General features: G+C 37.0%; 1 protein-coding gene across 2 annotated transcripts in view; it reads left to right on the top strand.

The window, feature by feature from the left end:
* Window positions 1–27,983, top strand: part of SBNO2 (strawberry notch homolog 2) — a 47,735-nt gene that overhangs the window by 6,023 nt on the left and 13,729 nt on the right. The window contains exons 2-16 of one of the 2 annotated variants that reach the window (XM_072404811.1): window positions 3,368–3,522; window positions 5,873–5,961; window positions 6,619–6,721; window positions 15,472–15,636; window positions 16,493–16,579; window positions 16,665–16,755; window positions 20,888–21,048; window positions 21,138–21,271; window positions 21,417–21,507; window positions 22,327–22,470; window positions 23,415–23,532; window positions 23,657–23,762; window positions 23,913–24,066; window positions 26,190–26,366; window positions 27,700–27,797. In XM_072404811.1, the coding sequence (XP_072260912.1) occupies window positions 3,397–3,522; window positions 5,873–5,961; window positions 6,619–6,721; window positions 15,472–15,636; window positions 16,493–16,579; window positions 16,665–16,755; window positions 20,888–21,048; window positions 21,138–21,271; window positions 21,417–21,507; window positions 22,327–22,470; window positions 23,415–23,532; window positions 23,657–23,762; window positions 23,913–24,066; window positions 26,190–26,366; window positions 27,700–27,797 (1,844 nt within the window). In that variant the 5' untranslated portion in view covers window positions 3,368–3,396. Of the gene's footprint in view, window positions 1–3,367; window positions 3,523–5,872; window positions 5,962–6,618; window positions 6,722–11,271; window positions 11,372–15,471; window positions 15,637–16,492; window positions 16,580–16,664; window positions 16,756–20,887; window positions 21,049–21,137; window positions 21,272–21,416; window positions 21,508–22,326; window positions 22,471–23,414; window positions 23,533–23,656; window positions 23,763–23,912; window positions 24,067–26,189; window positions 26,367–27,699; window positions 27,798–27,983 lie in introns of those variants that run through there. The other variant, XM_072404812.1, reaches the window with a different exon arrangement.

Here is a 27,983-nt window from a genome sequence, read left to right as displayed (position 1 = left end):
CACTATTTTTGGAACATCCTAATATTTATTCCCTTTACTTCACTTTTTTTTCATGTTTTGAATGTACAGTGTTCCCAATGCATTGGCATATATAGAAATAAAAGCTATTTCTTAAAATTGCTGCTAATTATTGTGAACACATGTTGGTTGGTAAAAGGTACAGAAAAACCAAAAAGGTTGTGTACACTTCCTCTGCACAACACTTGTCTCTCTATTCTAGGTAAAATATTTTTTTCCAGTATACATGTGCAGTAATTACCTTATTAAAGGTTTCTGTTTCCTGTGCTTGGACCACATAGTTACTTTCTGTTTCTTTTTGCATGACACACCCAGAGAGGTTGTGGTGTCAGATTACAGCCCAGGGCAAGTGTAAAGGACATTTATGGTTATCAGTGTGGACTCCAATGACTTTCAAGCATAAATTTTTATCACTTTTCATTTGGATATTTCATGTGAATTTCTGTTTACTGTTACTGTCAAGACAGTTGAGAAACATTTTTTTACTTTTTGTTGTCATTTTGTTTACCCCTGTTAACACAGAGTAGATAAGATTAGTTCTGAACAAAATTTAGCCAACTATGTGTACATTTTTACTTGTTTGGATCTAACTGAGTGGGGAAAGAATATAACTCGCTCCCTTAGAATGATTTCCCTTTATGTTGTGTTCTGGTGATCCAGATTTAGGTACTAATGATTGGCACCTCTTTGATGGTGGACATGCAGGTGGAGCCCACCTTATTTAACCATTTTGTTGCCATTTTACATTGAGTGTAGGCAATGCCTAAAAAGCCTAATAGTTTATAGTTTAGAGTGAACAAGGAGCTCTGGCCCTAGAATCATTGTGCTTGTAAACTTAAGGCAAAATTTCAGGAGAGCATCATACAAACTGTGACGCATAATGGCAGAAATGTTATAGTTTGGAGATGTTGTAGGGTCTGGGCAGCTTGCAGTCATCTGGCTAACTTGTGATAATTTGAATTTATATCAAACTGCTTGATGAGAATCTGAGACCATCTATCTGAAAGTTTAAGCTTGAACCAGAATAGCAGCTTTCAACACAATAATGAATTGAACCAATCCACGAAGAAGCCATAAGGCAACTTAAGCCTAACCGTAAATACAGTTGTAATACTTTCACTTTCAAATTTTGTTGGCAGTGACTCATCTAAATCAAATGAAAAGACTTTGTGTGTCCAGTTTATCTCATGTATGCAATGAGACGCCTGCAGCAGTAGTGGGTTGTCACCCACATTTTTATGAATATGATTATTAGCATGTCAGCCGCCAATCACTGCCATTTACAATTAGGCTTAGATTTAGGCCCCAATCAGCTATTGATGAATCGGTCAATAAATAAAATCCAATTGAATACAGACTCTGAAGTTGAACAGATACTGAAGTTGCTGTGCTGCAGGCGGCTGCTTTGCAATAGCTTTTACAATGGCAGAAGTTACAAAAGAATTACAAAAAAAATCTTTAGTACATACTTTTGTATGTGTTTTGTAGCATTTTGTAACTGTGTATATGCAGTTCCTCTCATCTTGTTATAGTTGTGTACTAACCATGTAATTGGAAGTCTTTAGTTTAGCATTTTCTTTACCTGCTGGAAAAAGTAGCATGTGAGGTTTGCAATCCTAAAAACAGTTACTCTTCTCACACTAAGGCGAGCCATAAATTAGAGGACATATTGGGGGACTATATACTTCTAGTATACCCTTAATTTACATTGATTGAGGGTGGTATTTGGTCATTTATAAGATTTTCAGAGAAATGAAAATGGTGTAGCTTTTACAGTGTGAGACTTTATTATTTCTACACACATCCTATTCCTGGTTCATACTTTTTGCTCAATGTAAAGGATTTATTGAACATACAATAAACTTTGGTAAGGAGTATAATAGTCTATTTCTTCTTTTTGCAGTGCTAGCTGTCAATAAATTTCAGTTGAGTCAGCACAAGGATGAGAAATGTTTGGGATTTAGGGGCATTTCTATTCATCATCTTCCATCTTTCCCTGTCTTTAGTTTGGAAAACAGTTTCTTTTAACCTCATAATGTGGCGCATTTATTTCCCTTTTTTTTACATAGATTGAGTTGTAGTGTTTCAGTGTCTGGGGATGACTACTCTCATAGAGCAAAGTAAAAATAATAGCAAGGATTTTTTTGCTTTGTTTATGGGTTCTGCATGTAAAGGTGATGTTCTTTCTAATGACCACCATAGTAATTGTGCTGTGAGCTATAGATATAGTAAGTATAGCAGGGGTTCCCTGAAAATCTAAAAGTTATTTCAAGGGCTCCTACATGTAAAAAAAAGCTATAGAGAGGCTGCTTTAAGGTGTCTTTTTTATGCTTAGTCCTTCATGTAGAACCAGTAAAACAAATATGTGTTGCATTACTTAATATTAAATATGTACTGCTATGTGTCTTACCTGCATGTACCCTTACTGTGTTTTCATGTTCAGCTCTTGACCATTAACAAGTATGATAGTTGAAAGCAATATTATGTTCTCAAGTAGGTTTGTGGGCTTCACAAAAATCAAACCTTTTCAGGATGGCTAATTCAGAAAGCTTTACCTTTTTCTTTCTAGCTATTTAATATTTTGTCTACTAATACAGACTTTTTTTTTTTTTTTTTTTGCTATTGTCCAAAATAATCTTATTTTCTGCCTAATAAAGAAAACCTTTTTCATTTTTTTTTTTTTAATCATCTCTGCAGTGGTAGCATATCCGCCATGACATAGGAAGATACCATTGTATGCGGGCAGACTACATTTAGAAAGACTGTAAAGCTACGTACACACGGCAGATTTTTATCGCCCGATAATCGGCATCGGCCAAATATCGGGCGAAAATCTGCAGTGTGTACAGTCGGTGTCGTCCATCGTCCGAACGACCGTCCTGCCAGATCCACGGACGATGGAGGACAACCGATCCTAATGAAAGGGAAGGGGGAGAGCGCGCAGCAGGGTGCCGCTCCGTCGCTCTCCCCCTCCCCTCTCCATAGAGCATGAACGGTGCTGTATGTACAGCACCGTTCATGCATCGTGCAGTCCCTTGTCGTTGGAAAGGATCGTGAAAGATCCTTTCCAACGACAAAAATTGCAAGTGTGTACGCAGCTTAAGTCAGGCCTAGAAAGTTGTGACATGCAAGAAGTGATAAGGAGTTCACAACATTATCCATGTATCTATGTGCAGGTGCTGTTAGATGGCAGAGCAAGGGGAATGGCAGGGGTCACCCAAAAGAAATCCCGTGCTTGATTTATTTCTGCTTCTCCATTTGCCCTTGGGAATGTTAATAAAATGTTTTATGTTCTCTTCTTTTTATTCATCACCCTCTCTTATAATATATTTTTGTTCCTTTACCACAGACTGACACCATGCAACCTCAAGGACCCTGATGCCCTGCATAGTATCTGTGATGGAAGGGGGGGGTAGTTACTCACAGCCTGAACTACAACACGGAGCCAGCGGAATGTGTTCAACAGCTGCTATGCAATACCAACCCAGTCAGGTAGAAATAGAGGTAAGGGTTCACTCTGCTAAATGTGATTTCATTTTGGGTTGCTAGTTTTACTCAACTTACTTGCATTAGCAAAAACAAATATGCAATTTTTTTTATCTTTCTGCACTCAGTCCAAGGGCAGGCCCATTAATTTAACAGTGCTTATATCGCTCATAACAGCCTTTAATGTTTGATGCTGTAAGCATTAGTTTGTTTCGGGGTATTCCTAGGAGGCCCTACCTAGTGCTTCTGACATCAGAACTGCTTGATATCACATTTTTTCCAACTCTTAGGAAAATCTTCTTGCAACCCGCACAGTGGAAGAAGAGAAGCCCACCTGTATTGCATAAGTTCAGTAAAAGGTTTTTCCCCTAGCAGATCTCTTACCATACTTTATTCAATTTACCAATATATTTACAAAATTAAGGATCAAGCAGGCCATATGGAGGTTTACCTATAGAGCTTTATCCACCCAAAAATGTTACCCATACCTATCCCCTTCCCCAGTTCTCCTTAATGAAACTGTCAACTGTCTTCCCCCAAATAAAATAAAAAAAAGCTAACTCGGACCATAGTTTTTGTGTGACAGACCCAGCTAGGAAGGAAGGGGGCCTACTGTTGTGCTGTCTGTAGCTAACCCATAGCACTCTGTAAATCCTTTAGTATGCAATAAATGTTTGTAAAGTAAAAACAGTATTTTCATGGTAAAAAAAAAAAAACTTAAAAAACATATTTTTTGGAACAGAATAGTTTCCTTCTTAGAATGCATCCAAATATCGCATAAATCTCCAGGCAATTTTGATTTGGCAAAACCCTGACACTTCTTGGGAGTTTCAAAGCTTGTCTGCTCCCTTCCAAACCCCACACCCTGCTGTTGACCTATTACTATGTTTAGCTGCCACACTGACCTAAAGGAATGTGTTTAAGGTAGGTTTGACGCTACCAGGATGCGTTAGAGCTTTACCCAAGCAAAAGAGCCTGGGGGTTGGGGGTAGGCATCCGACTAGCCGACGTTCTAGCAGACTGCCCTACTGCTACTTCTATGTGCCTACAATTTATACTTGCTAGCAGATACATTAACACAGGGTAAACTAGACTGGCCATTATTAGGAAAAGTTGACAAAGCTGGCCACAAAAACTATAGTTTTTTACTTTTCATATGAGAAAATAGGAGGAACAGAAATGATTAGCCTGAAACTACATGTTCATTACCAATAAAAAGTCCCATTTTCAGGAGGTTATGATACCTACCTCTCTGGCACCCCATACCCTCCTTTCCTAACTTCATAGGATCTTCCAGGAGGGGAAGACAGGCCAAATAAAACTGAAGTTCTAGGTAAGCGTTAAATGACCTGGCAGTTTATTATACCTCATAGAAAATCTATTCATGAGTTCTCTGAGATCTCTGTATTTTAATTCCTAGATCTACACACATCTAACAATGTGGGCATTGTTAGTGATTTCCATTTTCTTTGTTGAATTTTTTTTTAAATATAGTTTAATATGGTGAATAAAACAAAAGGTGAGGCCAGGGAAAGCCAAGCAACCTTCACCTATAATTTAAATCTAATTTTAAGGCATACAGGCCCTGGTCAAAAGATACTGAACAGTTCTTTTTATTTCTGTAAGATATGAGAAGGCAAAAGATGCATCAAAAGAAATATTGCAACCCATTTGTCGAGGCACCTAACTTTCATCCTTGTAACCTGTAGCATCATTGTATGTGTATTTTCTATCCTTAGGGATGGCCATTTAATTGTTTCTCTGTACTGTACTACAAATAGTATGATTTACATGTATTGGTCGTTGCCACATTATAACCAGTTAAGCTGATTGACACCTGGAACTTGCCTCTTCTATGTAACAAGGCATCAGATACTGGAAACAAACTATTTTGCTGGACCTTAATATTTTTGACACTGAAATGGGGCTGACTGAACGTTTCTAATATTTTTTAGCATACCTCTCTGAGTGTAAGCTGATGTGATTAAAATACATTTATACTAAATATTTATTATAGCGAAATATCAATGTTTATAATTTTGTGTATCAGAAAAAAAGATGTCAAAGAAAATATCATCTTCCAGTAATTGTGAGCAGTCTTTATAGAATTCTAGGCTAGTTGGCTGTGACTGTAACGACAGGAACGAGAACCTATGCTGTCTTTATATTCTTTTGTTGTGTGGTTCACCAAAGAGACTGCTCCTGATTAATTTTTTTTTAAAAGTTTTTTGCATCTATTTTCAGCAGGTAATAGTCATTTTGAGTCATAAAGATTATGGAACATTAATTGTTTTTCTGTTTAGAAAGCACTGTTTTTAGTTGGAGGCCTTATGATTGCTTTCAAAATGCACTTTTGCTGTGATTTCAGGCCCCGGCGCTGGCTGGTACCCAGTGGACACATTACCCATATTCACCTGCTCATTGCTTGCCCCATGCTCCTCTCACCAGCTCAGATTCGTAAGTTCCCTATCTCCCCTTCACCGTTCCGCTTGCTTTAGCTTGCACAGTAAAGCATTATGGTTGCTTTTATTTATTTATTTATTTATTTATTTTTGCCTGACTTCTGCTTGCATCTGTCAAACATCATTTAAATTTTTTGCTGTAGTGTTTTGGTTTATCCTTTTGTCAGTCAATTTATTGTCTCTTGTGTCTTCTAAATGACTTCCTGTACTCCTTCGCAAAATATTTCTCCTGTATTTAAATTATGTGAATTGTATTTTAAACAACACAAACAATTTTTTTTTCTATTTTCTGCTAATTGATTTATTCCTCCATAATCCACTGTAGTGGAGTCTTCATAAATCTTATTTATATAGATGTACTATATATGCACGTACTTTTAACAACTGCTCCCTCCTGATCAGTACTTGGAGAACTTAAGGGATCTGACAAAAATAGTAAGCAATGAGTTCTTTGCAGCAAATATCTCCTTCCAGGTGTGTTTATTTGCTATGCACCAGATTTTAGTTCTTGTTGCTGATCATCCTCAAAGCTTCAACAGTGTCGCCTATCTAACACACTGTTCTGTACTGTTTCTTTCTGTGTCCTTGTTTGTTATGGATGGAAGGGAATTGCTTTGTATGTGCCCTTTCATTTTTCATGTTTTGTTTTCAGTTTTCCTGGCAGATTACAGTTTAATGGCCCAGACGATTATTACAGTCGGAATTTCTCAACTCAGTTCTCAAGCTACTGTACAGATAGCCAAACGTACATTCAGGTAGTGTGTTTCTTTATGCCACTTAAATACATACTTATTTACTGTCATTTATAAACTTTGTTCTATCACTGTGTGGCTCAGGCCTGGCCTTATTTATGTGCCTAATTTCTAACATGCACCCCTCTAAACACATTTTTTATCTAATGTTTGACTTTTGCTGTCACATTTTTGTCACATTCTGTCACAATGTCACATTTTTACAGTTCACATAATGCTTTTTTTGCTGTTCAGACATTAGGTTATTTCTGTACTGTCTTTGTTTTATTGCATTCTCAGACATGTATTTATTTTGATGCTGCTCAAACAATTGAATTGAATCTGAATCAGAACTAAAGCATATTTTTCTAGGATAGAATGAGAAACTATTAGATCTTCTGTCAGGTTTTTACTGCTGTCCAGGGCTACGTTAATTAGATTAACCTTCACTTTTTGTTTTGTTGAACATTTTTTTCAATATACAGAGTATGTACAATCTGTCAGAACAGAACTAAGATATCTTGTGAGCTGCTTTTGAAGAGTTAACCTGGCAATGTCACAGGTATAGGTTGTCAGTGGGACAGTAAGTGATGATAAATGGATCCCTGGTCATCAGTATAAACCCCACAGGGTTCTATCCCTTTCCAAGTTTTTGTCCAAAACTAAAAAAAGGCAGTTTTAGATGTGTATACACATTATAATTGTCTCTTATCATACATCATTTGCCAGGGCCAGCCTTTAATAGGTACTTCTTTTTAGTACATATTAGGGAAGTGAGGTCAGTCGTTGCCGAGTTTTAGGCACATGTGACGCAGCGGCACCCCCCTGTACTCTTTCCTCTTCACTTGTATTAGTATTGTTCATCGTTCGTGGATCCACCAGGACAAATGAACGACGTCAGACAAGTGCTGTACACACGACAGATTCTTGTCTGATACTAGCCCTGAGGGGATTATCAGACGTGAATCACCTAGCCTTAAAGCCGACATTGATTTTTGATGAGTGCACAGTGCAGATTAGGATCGAGAAATGGCTCTGTATTAGTAATAAAGGTGTTCTATATGCTTTACAAATTATTGCAAGCTAGGGCAGTTACTTTAAATGATTGGTAAGCCCCATTACAAGAAGCATGTTATCCACCACATAGCCTAGTGCAAGCATTTAGGCATCCGTCCCACTTCTTGCACAAACTGAATTGTCTATAGCCTTCAAAAATCCTTCACTGGTATATACAGCAGGTTAATAAATAATAATACATCAAAGAAGCTTTTTGTGGGGAGAAATGTAAAGGCTGCAATTGCTGACCCCTTTGAAAATGTTGGTTACTTGGCTGTCAGTTGTTAATCTGGTGGCTTCTTTAGTTTGTGACTCGTCAACCTAATACTGGTGCCTAGATTAGGAATTCTGAAGGTAAATTTACTTCATTGTCTACATGCTTGTTTGGTTGTCTGATGTAGTTTTTCCTGTGTCTTACTCCTTCCCACCATTTTCTGGATGCTTGTAAGGGGGTATGTGTAAATTTATTAGTGATTTTTCTTTGTATAGTTGCATTACTGGACAAACACACAAAATATTGTTTAATGTTTCTTACTCAAGTTTTGTGAGCACAGGTAATTGACATCTCTGCTGATATATTTTATTATTTTCAAAAGCTTTCTCTTACAACCCTTAACTCCTTTCTCAAAAAGTCTTCAGTCATTATTCAGTGAATTGTCTGAATCAGCTTGAGAAATTAAGTGGACACTCACTGATCATCTTTAGTGTTTGCTTGTTGCAGTAATGCCTTTTTTTAAACTTTCACTTGCTTTTCTTTTTTTTGTATTCTGTGGTGATCTCACTATTTTACAATTTTTTTCCCACTGATCTTTCTTTGTGTACCATGTTTCCAGTGTAATTTTGAGGATAAACCTCCTTGCTTTGTGACTTTATTCTTCACCATTTCCTCCTTCGCTCTGTGCCCCGCTGCATTAGTTCTCCCTCCCAGCTTTTGACCCTCCCCTCTGTCTGGCTGCAGTTCTATGGTGACCTGTGCTGAATGTTGCGTAATGTGCAGTGATATTTCCAGTAATGTATGTGTGATCAGACTAAACTGCAACAGGGAGAGGCATTATCTTCTGCTAAGTACTCACACACACTCATACACATACATACTCCTTCCTACTGTCTTAATATACAATGCTAGAGCACATGCAAAATCTTCCTAACTTTCCAGATGTGTCAGTTTGGAAAATCCCAGGAAGGGCATTGTATTGTGTACAAGTATAGGAGGAACTGTCTTAACTTTCCAAGCAGACTAAATTCTTCATAGCACCTGTGAACGTGCACCTGTTACTGGGTGTTAAATAATACCTTACCAAAGTACCAAAATTCTGGGTTGCACCTTGGCTTTGTCTGTTCTTCTCTATGTGCCAGATCACTGGACAATTATGTGTAATAACGCCTGTGACCAGACCTGTAAACCTGTCTTTGTTTGCAGCTATCAGCTTTAGCTGTCATTTTTATAGAAATTCCAATTGGAGAATTTTAATTGGTTGCTCTGACTAGTAGAGACAGGTTTTATATAGTTTCTTGTATCTGCATACTAGTTCTAGGTCACTGACTCTCAGTATGTTGGTTCAGGATGAAAACCACACTTTCATTTTCACTTGGGAAAATATTAATTTAATTATTATTAAAAATGTTTTACTAATGTGTGCTTGTTTTAGTTCAATATACCATGGTTCTTTAAAGAAGTCACCCCTCCACCTCCTCGCACATGCATTTTTACCTGCAAAGGTCAACATTATCAGCTTTGCCATGTTATGTAGTCTAAAGCCTGCCTGGTAATATATCTAGTGTCAAACTTCTTCTGTACTAGTATCCTTTAAATTAGGAAGTTATGTTTTTGCAGCCCAGCTATGTCTAATTCTAGTATAGGGAACATTAGCATGCGGCCAAGAACATAGAACTTTACCTACAAGGACAACTTAAAAGGCTGCTGCTGTTGTAAAATGTCAGTAAGCATCCAAAGGAGAGCATTGGCTTAGTTTAGGGATAGAGGATAGGATTCCTCATAGAAATCCTAAACGTGTTTCTAATGTTTGGTTGTTTTACATTTATGTGAATAAAGTCTGTATTTACATGGTATTATGGTGGTGTTTTACATTCTCAAGGCCTTTCTTCTATACAGACCTAAGACTTATCTAGCCCCCTTCACACACTGCCCAGTGGATAACATTACATTCTCTGTTAAAGAATATAGCAGTGTCTTCCCGAATTTCAAGCAGCAACAATGGAAAAGGCCCCTTCTGTTCTCCAATGTCTTTTTTCCGGGACATATGCATGCATTACACCTGGTTGGCTTTTAGTCCTGCCTCTAACCTTCCCCATCTCAGTGCTGCTGTATAGAGCAAGAGGAAGATCCTAATTTTAATTCTGGTGCTTACACTTGTTGGATATAAAAATTACATTGGATGATTTATTATCTAGCTGCGTATGTTTTATAGTGGTGTATTATGTGTGTATTTTATAGTGGTCAGGTTTTGAAATCTACACATACACTCACACAACACTTGAACAGTATTGTAAAGTTCACAAAATTCCATGCAGTTGTCAAATTCTGAAATCTTCATAAACCACTTTCCAGTCATAATGAAATCAATGCCACCACTGACACCAAATAAATACGTAGTCACCTGATCTCTCCTACCGTAGTCGGTCATGCTTTTTGTACAATATATATGCCTATATTGTGTTTTTTTTTTTTTTTTTTTTTTTTGATAAAGTAGCAAATTATTTTAACCCCCTTTTTTGCCATCTGTGTTCCATCCTCTACTCCTACACATGTATATGTGTGTGTGCACATATATATATATATATATATATATATATATATATATATATATATATAAAATTTAGTAGAATATTCTTTGGAGAGCTTTTGAGATGGAATGATCTGCTTTCAGTAGCTGGTCTCAAAGTTAATGTGGCTTGAATGTCTGCTGTAAATATTCCTGGAATTAACTCCATTCTCAATTCAACTGCTCCCTGAGGGGTAGGAGGAATGAAGGAAATATTCAATTCCTGAGAACAGTCATGTGCCTTGAGAAGTTGCAGTGAAGGGGTTAATAAGAGGAGGAAGGCTTTAAAGCTTAAAGGGAAGTAATGGTTGCTGATCTGCTTTGCATTAAACTTTTTTTTTTTAGCAAGGAAAATGTTAATTAGATAACACAATAAACCTTTTGCTGTCTTGCACTAAAATAGTAATTGTCTTGGTCAGAAGAGGCAAGGGGTTAAGCCAGTATATTTGTCTGAGTTGTGATTGGCTTGAATTGCAGGTACAGGTACAAAAGGGGTGGACCTTACTGCCGGGCACTGTAAGTGTTGTGACTGCCAGGAATCCTCGCATAGAATCATTTCCTGAAAGTCAGAAGAGCACTGAGAGGAAGTGGGATCAGGGGCTGGCCATGCATACCCTGGGGGGGAGGAGGGAAAATGAAATGAAGCAGCAGGGGGGGGGGGGGAGCTCCCAGGGAAGGAGGAGAGAAAGGGGGGGGCGGGGGCTCCCAGCTGTTGTGATGTTCTACTGTCATGTGTAAGGCTGTGTCTCTGAAGCCTTCACCCTCTTCCCAGCTCTTCTGTTCTGTTGGCATGTCACAGCTGGATTTCTGGCTGAAGGTTTCCTCAGTAAGCAAGGTACTCCTAATTTTCCTAGTTGGCAAACAAGACCAATGCTTCTGTGCTCGTCAGAAACTGTGCCACTTGCACACTTGTTTCTCTTGAGTTTATCTTACTCTTTTGCTTTCCCTTGCTGTGGTTCAGTTCTCTGAAAGTTTACACTTCAAATGCTATCATGAAAAGTGACAAGTTTAGTTTCACTTTACAGGAAAGCATAGCCTTTCTGATATTGTGCAAGTGTTGTAAAGTTTGGGTTGAGCTTTCCATTTTATTAGTTAGCTTCTGCCTCCTTCATATCAGACGTGGAAGGTCCCGTACTTTTCTGGGCAGTGAGCGCAGTGTCTGCTTTAAATGTAAAATGTCTACAGTAGAGGTAAATCACAACTGTGAGTTGGTTTTTCTCATATAAACCTGAGATCTTATTAAATCTGTTTGTGTGTAAGTGGGTTATCCCTGTCAGATTCATGACTATTTTTATGTTCCATACCTTGCAGTTAGTCAGTATGCTTGTTTTGATTTCTGTATTTTGTGCCCATATTCCAAAAAAAAAAAAAAAAAAAAAAAAAAAAACAAGATGACATGTTTTAAATAGCTTTTAGTTGCTGGTAGTGTAAGAAATATTAGAAACGAAGAGACTTTTATACTACTTTACAGCGTACTTTCTTATAATTCACTTTGGTGGTACTAAAACACAATTTTGTATTCATTATTTGTTTGGTTTGTTATACATATGAACATTCACATTTACATTTTATTTTCTCTTGCTTTCCTGATGCTTATCAGGTTACTGATTTGAAAGCCTTAGAGATTTGAGATTGTTATTGACTTCAGAACAGAATACAGGATTTTCCTGGCGTTTGTGCTGTATTGGATATTCTTTACAGGCATAATGTTTACCGTCATTTTATCTTTATCTGAACCAAGTACTGAACCCTTTTATTTCTGAAAGCTGAATTGTGCCCAAGACTCTTCTTTTATTGCTGTTTTTTTTTACCTTCGATTCAAAGCAGCCCGCTTTGTAATAATAAACTTTGGGAATTCCCTAAGCATAATTACTGCTCACCATAAAGTTTTATCTGGTCACATAGGTTCTTGTGATAAGGTTACAATATTTGAATGTTTAACTTGGTAAAAGAGTGCATTGATAGGTTGTGGAATAAAGGAGCAGCACGTCTTGTATTTCAAAGTTGCACGGTTAGGTTTTGTCCTATATTCAAAAACTACAAATTCTACATACAATTGTTCAGATTATCATACTATTTATATCATATTATTGTGGAGAGGGTTAGTCTGGGTAACTCTTGTGTTGGGCCTCTTTCCCGAAATTGGCAATGAGAGGGGGCATCTCACTTTTCCGGTAATGTAAGGATTTAGGGATCTTTCTCACAGTATTGTTGGGGAGGGCTCCCTGTGCCAATAAAATCACTGGGGAGGGTCTCTTTCTCTTCCCGTAATATCTACATTGAGGAGGTGTCTCCCAATAAAATCATAATCATATTATTTACCAGTAGAATGAGAACTGGGTGCAAACAAAATGTCTGGAAAAAACAATAACAAGGGCTTTTCATCAATGTAATTGTGTTTACTCCTCTGCAAAACCAATCAACCATAAATGCAGCACATTTGGAAATAAATTAAGATGGGATGATGTTGGCTGTTTATTACAAAGTTTTCTTCCTTCTATTTGATGCTGGTTAATACTTGCCAAATGTTTTATGCTTTTATGTAATATTCAAGGAGGAGCAATGTGTACAGACCATGGGCAACCTGTTACCCATCTTATAATATAAAACTTGTTTGGCTGTAGGTTACTTCATGTGACTTAGCATATTTTTCTTTATAAAAACATATGATAACTTTACAATAATCCAATGATTAGGAATAGCTTTTGGCTGGTTTTGGTCCACTTTGGATAGGAGTTTGATGCATACAATTAAATTTGAATAATAACATTAGTTCATATCTGTCTTTTTGAGTTTTATTATTATATTATTAGGATTTATGAATTGTCAGAAATATGCTTTTTCTACCTCATTATTGTGTGCTGGCTATTAAGTGATGTTGTGTTTTTTTTTTTTTTTTGAACGTTTGTGTATTTTTGACTTTATTAGTTATATTTGATATCTGATCATTCTGTATAAAATTTGACAAATACATTGATAATCCAAATATCAAACGGTAAATGTGGCGAGAGGGGGGGAAGGGCGGTTGGGTATTACTATTCATATAAAATGTTTATTCTGATGAATTCTTATGGGTAACAGTAAGGATATTTTATTTTTACCTAAGGTAATGTACATTTTATTACTGTACATTACCTTAGGGTATGTACATTTTATTATTAAAAAGAATTAAAGCACCTTTTATTCATCTTGTCTTGTCTAGATACATTTAAATGCATAGATTTTTTACATGTTAATAATATATTACTATTTCTTACCTCTGGTTTAATAAATGGCATACAGTATATATTTTACTCATCTCTGTATTAATACACTCCTAGGTCTGTGGTCTTTTGAAATCATTGTACTATATAGGTGCTAGACTTCATAAATTACATATTTACATAAAATACATATAAATTACAATCATTCCTTATCTAACTGTTCAGTTTCACACGTGTTGTTGTTACCTGACTCCTTTGTAATAAATGATAAACCATTTAATGGTGGCTGTGATAGCTGTAGTTTAAACATTTAAATGCCATTTTCACACAAAAACATTGATTTTTTTGCACCTCGTCCCTATATACATTTTCTTTATTTCTGCTTGTTCTTGGTAGTTCAGTTAATTGGAGGGGGGTTGGAATTATTTTTTTTTTTCCTAAAACAATATTTTATTCATGGATCCCATGTTCATTAAAAAAAGAGTTACAAACAAGAATAAAAATAATATGTTATTACAGCAGATTGTCATGCAGGTAATAAGGAAATAGGAGCGAAGGCATCAATAGATGCCCAGCTTTCAACATACCTGACCAGAACTGTATTGCAAAAGTGGTGACAAATGCCTGTGATTAAATAACATAGGAACCAGAATATGCTCTTCTCCTAGTTGATATCCCCCATTTCAGAAGTTGCCTTGAGTCCTGGTTTTATTTTGTGGTTTTGCAGTCTTTAGCTTTAAGTGCATATAGCAACACTGTGAAGCCTGTTGACGCTATTAAAATTTGGTTTGTGTTAGGAGTTTGATTCAACTGAATGTTTTCCCTCAATGATCTCAGTGGTTTCCCAGCCCTTTCCAGTAAGATCAGTCATGAGTTCTTTTCCCAAGTGTTACTGCTATTTTCTCAGCACATCTTAAATGGTGGGATGTCTTTTTATTTGTAGTATAATTCACTTGGCATTTCTTTAACAAGGAACATTTAATTTTATCCTCAGTGCTTGCTTTAAAATTAGCGGACTTATTTATTAATTTGGAGTTTTTAAATCCAAGCTGAATACCATCAATTTATTTGTTGTGTTTTGTATTTTTGTTTTTTGCTGCTTTACTAGCAAATCACCTGATTTTTGTGCAGACATTTATGCTAAAGTTGGCTATGCATAGTTTTTATTTGTAAACTAATCGACTGAACATACAAAAATCCTAAGGATTTTAAGATAGTTCATGCTTGCCACATAGGAACAAGTATACTAAAAAAAAAACAAGTATACTATAAAAATTCCGAACCAGCTCATCCAAGCATATTTATGCTAAGATTATACAAAAATTGTATGTAATAACGATGCAAATAAATGCTGTGTTTGTTCCCAGAATAATTTATGCCATCGCTAAACTCTCAATATAATTGTATAATTAAATAGCTTTTCTTATTGGTGTGTATTCCTGCAAATTTTTCTCCCCCTTAATATATTTGTTCACAATAAATTCTATTTTTTTTGGTCCTGTAAAGCAGATGCAGAGAACTATTCTTAAAACATAATCTAGAAGCATAAAATTCTAATCCAGTTCAGCTCTTATGTTTATACACATTTTTACAGTTTATAGTATTCTTAATAAATTCAGCAAAAGTTACTTTTTTTCACATTTTCTGATGTTCAATAGTACATGGTTGTACAACTCCCATCTATTTGGCTGCTATCTGTTTCCTGCTACAACATTTTATTTTTTTCTTTTAGGACCCAATCAGTTTTATAAATGATTTTTCCAACCGCTCTGCCCTGTCTTCCCCGGATTCGTTATCTGGCATCACGGACACAGATGACTTTCTGCCAGCTGACAGTCTTACCAGTTTACCAACGATATGGGATGTCAACACACCTACTCAGGACACCAGCACATCGGTGAGTTTTTTTTTTTTTAATGCATTTTTTTGTGTCCAGTCATTTGTAGTTTTAATCATTGCGAAGATTAAGGTTCATTTTGAAATCTACGGCTCTGCCTTTTTTTTGTCTTGGTACATACCAAGAAATACCAATAATTTAAAACACTGCAAATCACATCACTGCCTTAAGAATGCAGAAGGTAATTACATTTATTGCCTTACATTATAGAAAACAACTGGCATGTAATCTTATGCATTATAGAATTTATTCAGTGCTTATTATTTTAAACTTAGGTAGAAGTGTAGAGTCTTACTTAAATATAAATTTTGAAATTTGAAAAATGTCAAACATTTACCAAATTGGCCAAATTGCAACATTTACTTCCACATGGAGGAGTTTCTGTTAGTAGTTTCTTACGCTTGTTCCACATTTGTTATCATGACCCTGGCATTATTACTTTGTGAGTCTTTTAATTGGGGTAAGTATAGGGAACTGAAGATTTACAGATATCACTTGGCTCTTAATGCATTGCCTATGTATTTAATCTGGTATCGGGGTTAACCTCCAAACCCTGCACCTATATTGTCTCGCTAGTTTCCATAAAGTGGAGTAGAATTGAAAAGTACCTGAATTAGTCTGTGACAAAAGGAAACCTTTTTTTCCGCTTTTGAGTAGTGCAAATATGTGCTTTTTGTCGATATCGATGCCATGTATATGGTGTTATATAGTGCCACAAAATGGTTTTATTGTGTTGCTCTACTTTATTTTAGAGATTCAGTAATAGCCAACTGTAGAAGTTCTTTGTATTTTAACCTACCACATTATTATTGGGGACTTCTAAGATTTATTTTCCTCTACCCATTTTCTTTCCTAGCTTTTTCCCAGCACTCGTCCATTTATTGGATTCAATCGATTTGAAGACTTTCAAGCTATAATCAGTACTCCTCCTGTACAGCAACGAGTAAGACATATGTGTATAGCATTGTGAAACCTTGCCATCTTCAGTTATTTAGATTCTTAGTCTTTTGAATCTTTCTTTGAATCAGGCTCCAAACCTGGTGGAGGAGGAAGAGGAAGATGAAGACACAGAAGAGCTAGGGCATACAGAGACCTATGCAGATTATGTGCCTTCTAAATGTAAGAATAGCCTTCCATTAAACTAGTGGTTTGTAAATAGTGTCACCAAACTAAATTTGATTTTTTTTTTTCTCAGTACATTCTACTACATTGGTTTATATAGAGATATTTCAGACAATATTTTTTTTTTGGAAATACAAGCAATACATTTATAACTTTATAATCTAATATATAATATTCATAGTTCTCCCCAGAGGTTTTTAGCCGGTTGCTCCGCCCGGCTGATTTGAATACCCCGCCCAGCTCTCGGCAGCTCTCATCCTCGCATGCACAGATCTCAGGCTGCTCTGTGTCATCCGTTCAGAGGATTGCACACAGCTCAGCCTTCATGTGAAGGAGATAGAGGCAGCCCCGCCCCTATCTCATAGCAGGAGCTCTGTCTGTGAAATGTATCCATCTCTAGCTCTGCGTGTGAATTCTGCATCCTCACAGCTCTGTGTACAAACCTCCATATCTCCTAATATGTATGTCACAATGACCTGTAATTTTCAGGGTGTACAGGGGACCCTCATAGATACTAGGTATTACAATTTCAGCCCCCCTGCTTTAAAGAATTTAAAGATATGGAGGTCACAAATGTAAAAAGTTATGAAAATTGAACTTTGGGGTTGCTGTTTCAGAGGAAAGTGCAACTAGGAGTCCTAAATTGAAAGTGCAAATTGGGGACCCTGGAGCCACTAACATAGCAAGGAGCATTGGGGTGGGACCCCTAAATATATACCTACTTGTCAAACTACTGTCTGCTTCTCTTCTTTGTACCCCAATTTCTCTGAGGATGGGGGTACAAAACTGAAAATATAGGTGCAAGTGTTGGGCACATTCTCCCCTTACAATCCCATTACTACAGCATCATTAGAACATAAAACACTCTGCCCATTACAATGGTCCTCCCTGTCCTGTTACACATTCCTGTCCACTTATCTAACATTCTGAACTTCAATTCGGGAATGGGTAGGTGTAAGAAACCAAAAATATAGGTACAAGTGGGGAACATCTGTGACTAACATCCCCTAAAACTTTATCACTATGGTATCATTAGAAAATGAACTCTGCCCACTAAATTTTATTGAGGTTGAGGTACAGGAAGGTTACAGTCATGTGTAACAAGGAAGTGCATTTTGATGGACAGGTTTTTTTTATGTTGTAATGATGCCATGGTGATGAAAGGTGATCGCCACACGTGTCTCCCACTTCCACCTATATTTTTGTAACCTGCACCTCTTAATTCTGGAGAAATTGGGGTTGGAGGTAAGATGAAGACAGATATGTGTAACAGAGCAGGCAGCACATTATGCTAGGTAGAGATTTATGTTCTCATAATGCCATAGTAATTACATTTTAAAAAGGTTTAGCCACAAGTGCCCCCCACTTGCACCTACAGTTTAGGTTTTCTATGCCTCCACGTGTACCTTAAAAATTTCAAGTTAATACAACCAACGGTTTAGGAGATCTGAAGGTTTGAACACAGCGAGTTGTTAGATTGCAGAATATGACAAGCAGCATTTACACTCACATAGCGATCACACTGCGCTGCCGATGACATTACACACTGCGGATAAAAGTCACAGACAGTGTTTTTATATAGAATATGGGCAGTGATGAGAGGGGGTCACTGTCTGTCTTGTCCCTATCTGATATCACATGCATGATGCTATTAAAGCATCTCCACATTTTTAACATTATATTAAAGAGTGACTGTTATGTAATGGAAAAATGTGCGTTTTTTGTTTTTACACTTTTGTGGAGAGGACCTCTCCCCTACAGTCTTCACTTCCATTTCGGTAAAGACCGAAGGGGAAATCCGCAGCCTCCTGGAATATTTGTGTCACATATCCCAAAAGGTTCTGCACTGCTCCTTGTGTGCATGCATCTTCAGAGGCTTTCCTATAATGTAAAAGAAGTGTTCAATCTAATGCATGCACAGTGCAAGGCAGCACTTGGATGTACAAGTGAGCATCAGCGAAAAGGTGGAAGCTGAGCCAGCATGGGCCTGCTGGGCTAATTTTGTAAAAGAATCAAGTGAAAAAAAAATGTTTTCACAAAAATTCACTTTAACTAAATATAGACACAGGAGCACATCTGAAGTACGGCTGAATTCACTCACACCGGCAGTAAGGTTACATTTGTCCATTCCTCATGCCAGGAACCACTGCTGCTTAAAAAACTTCTAGCTCTGAAAAAGCCCAGTACTTACTGCCTGTTACCAATCCTAGGTGCCCAGCACTTACCGCCTGTTACCAATCCTAGGTGCCTAGAACTTACCGCCTGTTACCAATCCTAGGTGCCTAGCACTTACGGCCTGTTACCAATCCTAGGTGCCCAGCACTTATGGCCGGTTACCCATCCTAGGTGCCCAGCACTTATGGCCGGTTACCAATCCTAGGTGCCTAGCAGTTGCCAGAAGTCACTCAGAAGAGGTAAATGTTTTTTGCTGCTAATATGAGCTAAGCCTAACTTGTTACACGACATTCATTATACTTTTACACTACTACAACGGATTACACTCTTAAAACTTAGAACACTAGTAAGGTGGGTCACAATACATGGCATAGGACAGTTGTGGCAAAATACATAGAATAGAAAAATTGGATATACTAACGGGGCAGGCATTACAAATTTGTAACAAATAATTGGGAGAAGGTAGAACACTGAAACAATAAGAGGTTACTGGATACCCATGGCATAAACAACTGGGAGCACTAAATTTGCCGTGTTTTGCCACACCCCCTTTTTTACCACCCGGCTACAGCTTCCTACCACCCGGCTGAAAAAAATTTCTGGGGAGAACACTGATATTATATCTATATATTTTTATAATCTATATATAATATAATCATTTCCTGCATTAGGTGTATAAATCAAATTCTGCTAGTTTCATACAAATGGCCCAATCCTAATAACATCTGACCTTTTGATAATGCCTAGGAACACTTTGATGTGCACTGATAAAGAAGCCCATAAATTAAATTATGCTTAGTTTTTTTAAAAATGCCATTCGAGCGTATTAGAATTCATTAGTACTGTTACTGTTTCTAGGAATCCCGCTAAAACCTCGGTCAAAAGTGTCCCTTTGACAGTATTTAGGCTCCCTAATTACAGATAGGTTCAGCATTATTGTTGGTATAGTAATACTATCTCTAATCTTCAGTGTAATTAGGCAATCATCAGTTTAGTTACTGGCAGAAAAACTATTAAGGGAAAGCCGGGAATGGGCTACCTAATTTACAGCCAAGACAAAGGATTTCAAGCTTGCAGTAAGGTGAGGTAGAGTAAAACACTGGGCATCAGTAGTGTTTTTTTAGTAATATTAGTTATTTACTTTCTCATCTAATGAAGGACATAGGAAGTCTTTAATCTTTGTGTTGTACTGCCCCCTCCAAGAGTATGGGGCACTGGAGGGCACAGACACACAAACTTGTAGGACATCCCAGGATAGCCCCTCCTACTATCTTCTTTCTGTGAGAGCTGGTCTCTCCAACTGCTGACTAAGGTCTCTGCATCAAGATTCTGCTGGAGTGGATATTGGGAGGCTAGCCTATGGCAATGGGTTTCACATTAGGGTGCTGACCAGAACTTGGTCTATTGAATTCAATCCATGTTTCTGCTAGTACTGATCATTTAGGGTTTAACATTTTGGGGCAGAACTGTGCTGAAGGTAGTTTTGAACATGATCCTACCTCCATTGTACAGCAGAGATTAATGTTCTTTGAGCAACGAGCCATTTGTTCCGGTCAGGTCAGTTTAACTGACACCAGTAATCTTGCCCTTACTTGGCTGGTTAACTAAGGCCTTGCCTGTGTATTTTGAGTTTAGCCACTTATCCAACACATATTTGAAAATTGTCTGGTTCTAGGCACAGTGGAGTAAATCTCGTTGTATAGAGGGCCTCCAGCTTATACGTTACAATAGATTTTAGGGTTCCAGAAGAAAATTTGAGCGTAAATCCAGTGATAGCTGAGAGAGGGGGATTTCACTTTCGACACACATTCGTAAAAATAAATTACCTGATAGTGGCTTTTACAATTGTATACTTTATAAAACAAAAAGTTTTGTTTTCACACACTAAAAATATGTTCAATTGGTAATCTATTTAGGTTTTTTTTTTAACTAATTTTTTCCTGATTTCTTTTAGCTAAAATTGGCATACAGCATCCTGATCGTGTGGTGGAGACAAGCACTTTGTCTAGTGTCCCCCCTCCAGACATCACCTATACTCTGTCTCTTCCCTGTTCTATCATTGACGGGGGACTGCTTTCTGCTTTGCAGCTTGAGGCTATTGTATATGCTTGCCAAGTAAGTATGCAGACTACATATACAATTTAGTTTGTGTTAATAATATTTTTCATTTTTCATATCTTTGTATGTTCCCCTATAATCCTCAGCAACATGAAGTAATTCTACCTGGGGGACAGAGAGCTGGATTTCTGATTGGAGATGGTGCTGGGGTCGGAAAGGGTCGGACTGTTGCTGGCATTATACTGGAAAACTTCCTGAGAAGAAGAAAAAAAGCTTTGTGGTAAGATCTAGTTTCTATTCTCATTCACTCTTGTTAATAAAATAATAGCATAATAATATTGACCTTTTTTGTAAATTGAATATTTTCATATATCTAACTTATATAAAATACTTATATATATAAATATTTATTTTTTATTACACAGGTTTAGTGTCTCCAACGACTTGCGCTGTGATGCAGAACGAGATCTACGTGACATTGACGCCAGTTGTATTCCAGTTCATGCCCTCAGCAAGGTGAGTAAACCAACCAACATTATGAAGCACACGGTGACATATTAAATCCCAGATCAGGAAGAAATACCCTAAGCACACAGCAAGATTCAATTAGAACTGCATGTGTCTCTTGGACAATATTTGTGTAGCCATAATAATGTTTAACATTTGTCAGCTGATACCACATATACAAAATATGGAAGAGAATAGAATAACACAACAGGTAATACGTGTGACAACCATATATACTCAAGTTAAAGTCAAGTATATTTCACCTATATCATAACCCCAAAGTTAGGAGGTGATCAGTCTATGCCAGGAGCCAACTTAGATGGGGGGGTCGGGGGTCGCTCCCTGTCAACCAATGTAAAGTAAAGGGTTATTACTGGAGTGTAATTGATCATGTTGCTGAAAAGTAAGTGGGGCACACTGATAACAATGACTTCACCCCTTTTATGGGGTTTCCTGACCCCCCCCCCCTCATATTACTATTTAGAATTCCAACTTTGAGGTGGGTGAAGGTAAACTTGATGTTTACTTGATTTCTAATATATACATTAATATAATTTACTGTGTTGATTTGTATTTCTTGGGAAAGCAGCATTATTGCCTAAAAAATCATGTAATTTATTTTGTTCACATGTCTACATGTGTAAAAAGTCCTAACTTAAAGGAAATCCAAATTGTTTGGCTGTTATTCTTATGGAGTTTTATAAATTACAATTTATAAATAAAAATACAGAAATTACTTTTATAACACTTTACAATTACCTTTTGTGGGTATAAGTTCATTGAAGAGTAGTGTTGTAAAAAATGGTTTGCCTTCTGCACTTTTAACAGATCAAATATGGAGACACATCTGCCTCAGAAGGGGTTCTGTTTGCCACCTATTCAGCACTTATTGGTGAAAGTCAGGCTGGAGGACAACATCGTACACGAATTAAACAGATACGGGATTGGTGTGGTGAGAATTTTGATGGAGTGGTATCCTTTATGCAGAAGTTCTCTTTTGCTGTTACTATGATCTCAGTAGGCTTACCCAATGTAAAAGCCTTGCATTCCATCTTTGAGTTATTTTCATATAACTGAAACTTGTGTGAAATCATCACTTTAATTGATCATCATCAGTAGTATCTGGTTCCTTAGCGTTGGCTCCCTTATAGCTCTTTCCTTCTCCTAAATAATTCTTTATTCCTGTTTTGTGCTTATTCTTCCCTGGGTGATTATACTTCATTCTCCTCTTTAAAGTATCTACTCATCTGATCCCCTCATTCATGCTAAATTTGACTGTCTCTATTTTCTACATCTGTTGCATCTTACCGCAGTGCCATACTACATCAGATCTGCTCCTTCTTTCCAAGGTTATCAGTGTTTACCTTTTTCTTTACCTATCTTTCCTACTCCATGTTCTGCATGCTTTTCTCTCATTTGCCCCCACCCCACCTTCCCGCTGCCTTGTAATCTGCTCATCTTTTCACCCCTCCCCCATCAACAGTCCAATTCAGACCTTCAAACTACACTCTCCTGTTTTTTCTTTTGTTTGTTTTTCCTTCCTTGCTGCCAGTTTAGCTGGTACTGTCATGTACTTGCAGTTCTTGCCCCTATTGTCTTCTTGTATGTCTGACTTTCCTTTTCTGATCTCTCCCCATCTTTCAATTAAATGTGAGCCTACCAATTGTTCCTGATCTTTAGGATTTTCTGAACATATTGAACCTCCCCCCACCTAAAAATCAAGCTCTAATTAAAATATCTGCTGTCTAGTTTACCACCCCACAACATAAAAAAAATTGCATTTAAGGCCTGTAGTGTGGGACTAGCCCCTCTACTCAGGAAAGTTTTGACTGAAAAATACATGCAAAATAGATATGTATGGGTTTAACAGGTGCATATTTCTTGTAGGTTTCTTCCTTAACCTTTTGCCCTTATAGATTGTGTTTGATGAATGTCACAAAGCCAAGAATGCTTCCTGTACCAAAATGGGTCGTGCAGTACTTGAGCTTCAGAACAATTTACCTTTGGCACGAGTGGTGTATGCTAGTGCCACAGGTGAGTTTTCCTTTTTCATTCCTATATAGTATTGCTGGACTACACATATATTCCCTGGTGCAACTCAACAATCACCCAGTTCTTCACTAAATAGCTTCACCATCCTTGTCACTTTATTACACAGGTGCATCCGAGCCAAAGAATATGATCTATATGAGCCGGTTGGGTATCTGGGGAGAGGGCACGTCTTTCAGCACTTTTGATGAGTTCTTACACGCTATTGAGAAAAGGTATTCTCTTCGTAGCACAGGGTTTAGTGGTTTGTTTATTGGGTTACTCCAACCTATTACTTCCTGTCAGATATTTTTTTTTTTTTTTTAAGTTTTTAATGCTGCTTTCCCCTTTTCTTTGTAATAATTGACTTCAACCCTATTTTACAGAGGCGTGGGTGCCATGGAGATTGTTGCTATGGATATGAAAGTAAGCGGCATGTACATCGCAAGGCAGCTGAGCTTTACAGGTGTCAACTTTAGGATTGAGGAAATCCCCTTAGATGAGTCCTATAAACAGATGTACAATAGAGCAGCACAGCTGGTAAGAATAAGTTGGTTCAGTTAAGCAGAGACAGTGTTGGAATGTAAGAGCCAAAAAAAATAAATAAAAATAAATAAAATAAAAATATTAAAAAAAATGTATATATCTTTTATGGCGCATGTTTTCCCAGTCATCCTCAAGGACTGTACTGCATTAGGGTATAGTTTGTCATCATTTTTGCAGAAGTTGGTGCAGTCCAGTCACACGTTTTGTTATGGTATTGAACAGATCTGGGTATTATGTGAAGGCAGTAAGGTGGTCGGGTTTGATAGTGCTTGTCTTGGAAAAAAAGCATCACTGAGAATGGACTTTTTATACATCCACATGTCATAAATAATTTTAAAATAAAAATGTAAACAAAATTTAATTGTCAGTATATCTGGCACAATGTTCCTCAGTAATGTATACAGTTTCCTGAGCAAATAGTTTTGTGCATCTATTGTGAAGTTTCCATCTGGAGATGGCCAACTAAAGCAGTGCACATTTAAGATTTGCAGGCAGTGGCTTACAATTATTACAGTAAAATAATGAAAAATGGCTTAGAAAACTGTTTATAGTGAGGTATAATGCTAGACATACTAAAATCTGGATTTAATGTTTAAATATGAATGGAAAGAAAAAAATGTTCTGAATTGTAAATAACATGTACAAAAATACATTTTACAAGTTCTGAGTGAAAAGTTGAAAAGAGCTACTATAATATAGATAGGTAACTCAATACAGCTAATATAGTGGAGTGTACAGGGAGTAAGAGATTGTTTAGTATAACAAAGCATATAGATGAGTTTTCACACTAATGCAGGGGTGTCAAACTCTGGCCCGCAAGGTCCTTTTTTTTTTGGCCCCCCAGGGAATTCCGAAGGTGACCTGCATCTGGCCCGCCCGCTACTACCTATTGCACCATGATGGCATCACTCGCATAACTGCGTGATGGCATCACTGCGTGGCCCCTGTTTTTCTGTTCTATAGACGCAAGTAATGCCGGGAATTGTAGTCTCAGCATCACTCGTGTCTATGTGACAAGTGAGAGATCTCTGCCCCTCCCCGCCCCTTACTTACACATCACAGGCGATCGCAAAGGCAAAAGCAAAGGCACAGACAAAAGCCCAGGTGCACGTCTACAGGGATGCTGGGGATGTCTTTCTGTGTGAGAAGGCTCCGTGTAACAGTGGGGAGGGAGGCAGAGAGGGCAGTCTGAGGTGAGCAGTGCTGGTTAGCAGTTCTTTTTCTTGTGCAGCATGTCATTCCCCTATGACAGGTGAGCTGTAGCTTTCCTGTCACTATAGTCTTGTTGTGCAATGTTCTGTCATTCAATGTCTTATTAGCTTCAGTCACTTCTGTGTCATACTCGGTATATATATAAATAAATATATGTTTAGCATTTTTATTCTTAGTAGATCATTTTTTTTAATTATTTTAATACATTTTTATTAGAATTTTTCAGAACATACATATAACAGACAATGATAAAATAAAACTATCCATATACATAGAAAAAAAAAAAATATAAAAAAGCAGACAAAAAGTAAACAGTTTAACAAAAACTTTTAATCAAAACAAATACAGATAAAACGGGTGTACTCGAAACCTGCAGTGGCATATGGAGCAGAGCTGCCCAAGGATCCCTTCGGATAGACTCATGCAGGCCCGATCTAATGTAATTAAAGATTCTTATCCAAAGTTAGTAGATCATTTTAGTTTTTAGTTTAGTTTTAGTTTAAAATTTAAAAGAAAATTCTTAGGCCTCCTTCCGGATTGTGTGTTGAGCAGGACTCTTTGTTCCTGTGTGGGAAGGTTCTGTATCTAGTGAGAAGAAACTTTTTCAGTGGATTTCGGGTTTGACCCCCCGACTTGGTCTAAGTTTTTGATTTCGTCCCTCTGTGTGTTTGAGTTTGACACCTCTGCACTAGAGCATCAAAGCTTTTTGAGTTGCCGTGAATGATTTTCAAAGCAGTGTAGTAGTGTAAAGAATAAAATATTGTTACTGTGAAGACTGTAAGTGGGATTAGTTGTGACATTCTTAGCCCTGCAATTTTTTTTTGCTATATCATGTTTTATAGTATGCTATTCTTAATTGCTAGTAACAACATTTATAATAATTTTCAATGTTATTTTTTTTTTAGTGGGCTGAAGCACTGACTGTTTTTCAAACAGCAGCTGACTGGCTAGGATTGGAATCTCGCAAATCTCTTTGGGCTCAGTTCTGGTCTGCTCATCAAAGATTCTTTAAGTACTTGTGTATAGCTGCTAAAGTTCAGCGGCTGGTTACTTTGGCCCACCAGGAACTTTCCAAAGGCAAGGTTAGTAAATTTACTGTGTGGGGTTATGTGGGCTCTTTTTAAGCCTGTGTGTATGTGCTCCTAAATGCATGTTGACAGTTGTATGTGTGTCAGTGTCAGTTTTGATAAAGAATTATCTTGTTTTCCCTGATGCTGCACAACAGATATGCACCTTTTAATTTATTTATTTATTTTAGTTAAATAAAATGGCAATATAGGAAATACCACTTTTTAAAGTTTCCCGTTGTAAACAATGTATTTAACTGCAGAAAACAGCGTTTGGGATGCATTGTGTTATATTGTGTGAAGAATCTCAACACATCCAAAGTATGAATGTCTGCCACAGGTGGCTCTCATAACTATCTATCCACCTAATATTTTTCCTCATTTGTTCTGGTAATTTCCTTAGGGTGAGGAAAGCCCCACTACTGACAATACCACCCTCAACAAGGGAAGGAATTTCAGAAGTTCTGGAAAATGTTGCCCTATCGAAAAAAAAAAAATCTGCAGGCTGTTATTTCTTACACAGATTTTTTAGTTCCTTAAGTCTTTGTCCCAGAACAAATGTGCTATTAAGTAAAGTCAGACACAATTTAGATAGCTTATCTGTTCCGAGTTGTGGACTTGTGACAGTGATGCTCCTATGGACTAGTATTTAGATTTGACCAGTAAGAAAAGAGAAAGCTCTTCTGCAGAAATTCATGGCCATTGAAACACTATCCTCCAAGCAACTCTGGGCAAAAAAACAATAAAGTGCATTGGTTTATTTGAAAGTCAAGACTTAATTGCCTGCTATGGATAAAAATATTATGATTTTTTTGCAATGTCTTACTAAAAAAACATGTAGTTTTATGACATTCCATTTTCCATGGTTATGAAAAAAAAAGTTTTGGGATCATTTTTAAATTAGTTTGTGCACTCAGTACAGGGGGCAGTATTTCATTATAAACTGTACTTTAACAAGACCAAGGAAATAATTACTTTAAAGTAGAAGGATGTGATTGGCTTTAAAGAAGTAAAGAAGGGGCTTTTGTTTAAGTTACTTGTTTGTAAAAAAACTGTGTATAGAATTCTATGTAGCCATGTGCTTCTCTAACAAATATTGTAGAAAAAGAAGATTCTTGGAAGCATTGTCAAGTACATAGCATCACATAATCAAAAACAATTCTGTTTTCTTTCCCCTAGTTTAATAAAAACAAGTTATTTTGCAATGCTAGCCTATATCTACCTTTAGCTTTTACTATTCTTTTACAGAACATGCAGTAACATATTCTTTTGTTATGCAGGAGGTTCACAATATTCAAACATTGCAAAGTAATTTTTTTTAAACTAAATATCTTTGCTTTATTAACAGTGTGTTGTAATTGGTTTACAATCTACTGGCGAGGCTCGGACTCGAGAAGTGATGGATGAAAACGATGGTCATCTTGACCGCTTTGTTTCTGCTGCAGAGTAAGTTTGATAATTGAGCATGAGTTGAAGTAGTATATTTATAATAAAGAGCATATAAAAGTGAAATGTAATATCTTTTGCAGCATGTGTGCCTATTGTCAAAGATAACTACTATAACTATACCTAGTAAATTAATGTCTTTTGTATCAAAATTAGTAGCCTAATTTTTTTCTTTTCTTTACCTTG

This window comes from Pyxicephalus adspersus, chromosome 3, assembly GCF_032062135.1.
Source record: "Pyxicephalus adspersus chromosome 3, UCB_Pads_2.0, whole genome shotgun sequence".
Classification (NCBI taxonomy): domain Eukaryota; kingdom Metazoa; phylum Chordata; class Amphibia; order Anura; family Pyxicephalidae; genus Pyxicephalus; species Pyxicephalus adspersus.
Note: the sequence above shows the minus strand (reverse complement) of the source record. Positions and strands in the feature narration are given on the sequence as shown.